Consider the following 6,660-nt stretch of genomic DNA (forward strand, 5'->3'; position numbering starts at 1 on the left):
TTTCTAATTTGAGATGTTTTAAATTTTTTAATTTTAATTTTAGATTCACATATGACAGAAAAACAAATTTAATCTTTAATTTTATTTTATTTGAGATTAATTAAATATTTTTCTATCTTTTAAATAACGTGGCAATATTACTAAGCAACATCAAATTTATTTTATTCTAAATTAACATTTCGACCGGTGTAAATCGGATAAAAACACTAAAGGTCACAACTATTAAAGAGTTGTTACACTTAATTGAATAAAAATAAAAATGAGACATTAATATAGTAAAAATTGAAAAGTTAAAACGCCATTTATATAATAATACCGTTTGAATACTAATGAAATCTTTATACTTATAGCAAAACTTTAGATATTTTAAAATCATTATTCTATTTTCTCATTTAGATCGCAACAACATGTAAAAAAAACAAAATCCTTTGCTCAATATTTTTGTAACTTCCAATAAAAACAAAATTTATCTCAATAATCCCCCCTTCTAATTTTTTTCATGTACATTATACATACCTGTAAAAACGAGGAAAAAGAAAGTGTCAGATTTTCTCTCCAACTGATGGACCCTCGACGAGCGTCACGCACAGTAAGCGACCCAAAGGTCCGACAAGTGGGATTCTTCACTCCGGGAGCTTCATCACCCGATCGTTCTCAATCGGGCCCACCCGACCCTCACCCAATCTCCTCTTCTCCACCTACAATCACGGACCTCTCTCCTTCCAGCGGAAACTCTCTCTCTCCGGTCATGATCCCTCCGCCACGTCACGTTTCCGCTCCTTTATCTCCTCTCCTTCGGGACTCTGCCCCTCCTGGCACCATGGTTAATAGTAATAGTAATAATGCGACCGAGTTGTTTACTGCTGCTACTTCTCCTACTGCAACCACGTCATTTTCGGATAGTGGAAGAGGTGGAACGGCGCCGTCTAGTAGTTATCCTGGTGGTGGGGGTGTTGGTGGACTTGATATGCCGCAAACGAGTAGTAGTGTCCCTGGGAGTGGATTGACTACAGTTTCTGTTTTTGTTAATTTGCCTCCTGGACTTGATGGTATGTTTGTTAATTTGCACATTTTTATTACATTTGTGAAATTAGGGATCTCATGGATAAGCATGTAATTTAGTCCAAATTAGATTAATATTTACAAATCTTTTTCAGTAATGATTTTGAAATTGATGATTTAGAGATGAATTTAGTAATGTGTCTGTATTAAGGTCTTGTTTGGAACGAATGATGTGCAAAATTCACTTTTATTGAGTTCAGGTAATTTCTTTTTTGGAATGAATCATATGCAAGAGTTCGTTCCAATTAAATTGGAAATTTCATGCAAATTTTATTATAATTTGATTGCTTTTCAAGCTGGCCGTTTTCTTTTTTTAAAAGTTGAAAGAATTGAATTCTAGCAACTATTGACCTTACAAACACGAGAATTATTTAAATAGAACTAAAGTCTTGCATCTTTAGTGCGATTGAATTTTATTAAATATACCAAACATGAGAATTGACTAAATTGAATTGAAAACAGACTTAGAATTGAACATAATTGAAAACAGACTTAGAATTGAACATAATTGAATTACAGTATTGCATTTTTTTAAGACGTTTGAGACACTGTAAAATAATCATAGAGACTAACAATTGCAGAAAAGGCTGGAATATCAACTGACGTGCAAAATAGTAACCGATCAAATTTAAAGCGATTGAAAGAGAAAACTACTAAAGCTGAAAGACGTGCCCTTCAAGAAGCTCAACAAGCTGCTAAAGCTGCTGCAAAAGGTAAACATATACCATGATTCATTTATGTTTTGAAGTTACAGAATATTAAGATACTGATCATGCTGAAGCTCATTTGATAACCTGCGTGAAATGGTTTATCTTGACTTGGTATTATTATACTTGAACACCTTAAAAAAATTTCTTTACTTTTCTCATCTTTTTCTTTCTCCTCTATACAAGAATCGGGTGCTGTAACTTGGTTTTCAATGTGCCACATCCCGCATGACATGCAAAAATGAGCGACTCCTGTTGTTTATACTTTGAAACTGTGCCTTTAGTATCCTCTTATGTTCTATTATGCTTAACCATTCTTATTATTTCATGTTTTCGACTATGCGGTGTTATTAGCCGAAGGGGCTGCTATTCCAGCAAATGCAAAATTGGCTAAATCTGCAAAGGTTCCATCACAAAAGAATGACAACGCTCCAACTGCAGCTTCTGAGAAAAAGGGAGGTGAGCACCCGCCAGAGAAAGATAGAAAGAAAGATGTTCCTCAACCACGCATGCAATATGATGACAAGAGTCGAGTAGAGAAGGCAAAAAAGCGTGCAGTGGTAAAACAAACTGAAGCTAGGAACAGAGTTGAGTTGTTCAGACATCTACCTCAATATGAGCATGGAACTCAGCTACCTGATCTCGAGTCTAAGTTCTTTCAACTTGATCCTATGCATCCGGCCGTCTACAAGGTTTTTATCTCTAATTGTTGGTTTGCATTTCTGTTTGAATTGGGTTCTACTTGTCTGTTTTGTACTAATTTTTTATGAACACAAAGAACAAGTTCTACCCAATATTATTATGTCCTGTTCTTTAAATCTGTTATTCATTACAATAGTTGAGGGCACATTTAAATGTCTATATGAGAGCTTAATAATGTTTGAAACCTATTGCTAGGTGAAGGTCTGTCTTGAACTTTTATCTAGTTGACTGGGTTTAAATCTGTTTTTAGGACCTTTGCATAAGGTTACCCTGCAAAACATGAAGATTCTCATGCTCCTTATCCAATTATGAGTTCATTTTTCTGTTTACAGGTCGGATTGCAGTATTTATCAGGAGATGTTTGTGGTGGCAACGCTCGCTGCATTGCAATGCTTCAAGCATTCCAAGAAGTCATTAATGACTACTCAACACCACCTGAGAAAACTCTTGTTCGGGACTTGACAGCAAAAATTGGAAGTTATGTTTCTTTTCTTATTGAGTGTCGTCCCCTTTCAATCAGTATGGGGAATGCAATTAGGTTTCTAAAGAACCGAATCGTCAAGTTGCCTTTGACTTTGTCCGAAGCAGAAGCAAAAGCAACTCTTCATGCAGATATTGATTGCTTCATATATGAGAAAATTATAGTTGCAGACAAGGTGATTGTCAAGCATGCCGTCACAAAGATCAGGGATGGTGATGTTCTTCTTACATATGGGTCATCCTCTGCAGTTGAAATGATACTACTGCACGCCCATGAGCTTGGAAAACAGTTCCAAGTTGTGGTTGTCGATTCTCGTCCAAAGCTTGAAGGGCAACTGTTACTTCGTAGGTTGCTGGGAAAAGGCATTAGCTGTACATACACTCATATAAATGCTGTTTCTTATATCATGCATGAAGTTACTCAAGTGGTTTTGGGTGCATCATCTGTACTGTCCAATGGAACAGTTTACTCAAGAGTTGGGACTGCATGTGTTGCTATGATGGCTCATGCCTTCCATGTACCGGTCTTAGTTTGTTGTGAAGCATACAAGTTTCATGAGAGGGTACAACTTGACTCCATATGCTCTAATGAGTTGGGTAAGCATTTCTGGCTATACTAAGTGCTTTATAAAATAAGAATTGTTGGACACTCTGATATCACGGTCTCCTTTTCTTTCAGGGGATCCTGATGCTATTTCAAAAGTTCATGGCAGAGACGAAATCAACTTCTTGGGCGGCTGTGCCACTAGTGAAAATATGCAGCTTTTGAATCTGATGTAAGTGCTTAAAACATCAATGATAGTCCACAAGAGTTATCAGCTTTCCCAACTGACTTCATCCCTTACATTTGGTTTGTCATTGATAGTTATGATGCAACGCCATCAGAATATGTATCAATGATAATCACAGACTACGGCATGGTAAGTCACTGCATAACTTGCTTTTTACATAATTATGTGTATGGTACATCTAGTTCATATTTGTTTTGGGTCCTTTTTTCAATGAAATTTGATTCACATGAGAGCTCACATATATGCATATCACCTGTTTTAAGTCTCCAACGACCAAAGATTGGTGATCTAGATGGCTTTCTTTGTTTGCTCTTGCAAATGTTTATTTTCTTTAGTTTTTCATTTAGCTTGTATTAAACTCACACTTCTATTTTTTACTTTTTGCTTTCATCAGGTTCCACCCACAAGTGTCCCTGTCATTGTGCGAGAATATCGGAGGGAGCATTGGTGGATATAGATGTTTAGCCTGTTGATAGATCTTGGAGGTTTCTCTAGAATTTTGTTCGCGCTAATATCATCTTTCCAGCCATTGCAATTAGAGAATCAAGAGCAGAAGAAATTTTTGCTTTACTTGCTTTTTCTCATCATCTAGATGTTCTGGAATATTTTTGAGTTTCCCAGATTTTGTTTTCTTATTTCCTGACTCAGTGAAGAGTGCGTTTTTCGCCTCTCCGGGCAGATTTATCTTGCATACATTTGTAGTTACCAACTTTATTTTTCCCCTTCTAGGAATGGCAGGCCCCATAGTCACTTTCATAGTAAACTGACAGTTTTGTTGCCAGAGGCTTACATGTTCAATTGTACGTTATTTTGTCCCAATTTGGTTGAAAAGATCGAAACAGTTTTGTTACGAGAGGCTTACATCTTCGAATTACAGTTCTGCACAAATCAATTTTAATATTTAATTAAAATAATAAATTTAATATTTTTTTAGTTGTTTATGTTTTTTATTTTTTTAATATAATCTAATTTAAAAAAAATATAAACGTATTATAATATTTATTTTTTATTTAATATTATTAAATTACTTTGTAGTTTAATTTTAAATTTTTAAATAAATAAATAGTTAAAATTATTATTTTTATTCGATATTAGAATTAAATTATATTAAAAATAAAAAATTTATTTGTGTTAATTTTATTTTAATAATTGATAAAAAATTTTATTTTTAACATATAAAATTATCATAATTTTTTTGTTTGACAGTGAATTTTTTAACTTGATGTCTATATTATTTTACATGATTATTTAGTTTAATTTTTACTGTTTATATAGTTTAACTATAATATATAATAAAAATAACAATGGAGTGATATAACTAAAATATTTATTTTTATATTAATAATTAAAATTAAATTATATAATAATTTAATAGTATGATTATAAATATAAATAGTTTTAAAATGTTTAAATTTGCTTGAATTAAATTGTATTAAAAATAAGAATTCAGAGTAAAAAAAGAATATTAAAGTTCTTATTTTAATTAGACACTAAAATTAAATTGTCTTAAAAATAAAACTTTATTCTAATTTATAGTAAGATTAAGTTTAAACGAGTTTGATGCTTGATAATAAGTTTAAATATCAAATTGTAATTTTAAAATACCAGTTTTAGTCATTCGACTAACATAAAACAGATAGTAACTAATTTTATCAAAACTCAAAAGAGTTTTAATATAATAGAAAAATATAGAGACTGATTTTACACCATATCATAGGAATAGCAAATTCTATATATCAAATTTATTCAAGTGCTCATGGTTTATTTATATGAAGATTAAGGTTATATATATTGTTGGATCTTTTTGACAAGGACAAACATCAATTACCGCAATTGCGGAACAAGAAATTTAAACTATCATACGTATTCTAAAGAATGTCAAAAATTATATAAAGGAAAATCTGATTTGGGTAGCTTTCCCTTTATCCCATATAGAGAGAGAAAGGTGGCAAATTTCACCTTTATTTTTTTTATCCATTCCAATATACTTTTATTATACAAATATGGATAATAAGTTGATAATATATAATAACTAAATGGGTTATAAAAAGTAATAAGAAAATATCCCTCATTTATATGGGTTGGATTAAATTGGTTATAAATATCTACTAATGAACCCTCATCAATTCTTTTGGTTATTTATAAAAAATTTCTTTTTTAAAGTCTTAATAATATTTTTATGATCAAACTAAATGAGTTTATAAAATATATTTTTTATCTGTAAAAATATATATTTCTTTAAGATACCAATAAATTTATAAAAGAAAATCAACATTCTTTTTAAAACGACATAACCATTCACTAAAAAATAAAAAATAAAAGAATTATATTTTTCATATATATTTTTTTCTTATTTTTTTTTATTTTAAAAATTATAGTCTATATTATCAATATAATTACACTTTTTTCAGTTAGAAAGACAATAAAATTCTCATAAATTTATAATCCTAATTCTGCTCATATCTATTCCGAGAAAAGACTCTAACTTTTTCTATGTATTCTTTTCTTATTTTGGGTTTTGTGTGCTTTTTTTTTTTATAGATTTAATATACTAACAGAAAAATAAAACATTAAACTGATAATAAATCAAGAAGCTACAAAAAGAACTGCACCGTAGAGAAAATGATGACAATAAAAAAATATAGAAATAAGACAGAGAAACAAAGAAAAAAATTATACCAGTTAAATTAATTTAGAATAATAACAATGATGATTAAAATAATTTATCAAATTTGAGTACTATAACATGTAATAATAAATATAAATAAATTATGGTATATAATGATAATAATAATAATAATAATAATAATAATAATATATTTAAAATAATTATTCTTATTAAAAATAATTTAACTAAAACTTATTGGGTAAATGGTTGGGTAAGGGTTTATATGGATTATATAAGTTTGGATACCAGT

General features: G+C 30.5%; 1 protein-coding gene across 2 annotated transcripts; it reads left to right on the forward strand.

Annotated features, from left to right (window-relative positions):
- Positions 1-488: 488 nt before the first annotated feature.
- On the forward strand, positions 489-4,592 carry LOC8272314 (translation initiation factor eIF-2B subunit delta). 2 transcript variants are annotated; one of them, XM_048374931.1, is made up of 7 exons: positions 489-1,049; positions 1,644-1,775; positions 2,115-2,461; positions 2,804-3,548; positions 3,631-3,727; positions 3,817-3,871; positions 4,137-4,592. In XM_048374931.1, exons 1-7 carry the CDS (start codon positions 500-502, stop codon positions 4,197-4,199), a joined length of 1,989 nt encoding a protein of 662 aa, XP_048230888.1. In that variant the 5' UTR covers positions 489-499; the 3' UTR covers positions 4,200-4,592. The 2 variants fall into 2 exon arrangements, with proteins under 2 accessions (XP_048230888.1, XP_002521202.2); XM_002521156.4 differs by having other exon boundaries at positions 491-1,049; positions 2,124-2,461.
- The last annotated feature ends 2,068 nt before the right edge of the window (positions 4,593-6,660 follow it).

The sequence above is a fragment of the Ricinus communis genome, chromosome 5 (genome assembly GCF_019578655.1).
Source record: "Ricinus communis isolate WT05 ecotype wild-type chromosome 5, ASM1957865v1, whole genome shotgun sequence".
Taxonomy (NCBI): domain Eukaryota; kingdom Viridiplantae; phylum Streptophyta; class Magnoliopsida; order Malpighiales; family Euphorbiaceae; genus Ricinus; species Ricinus communis.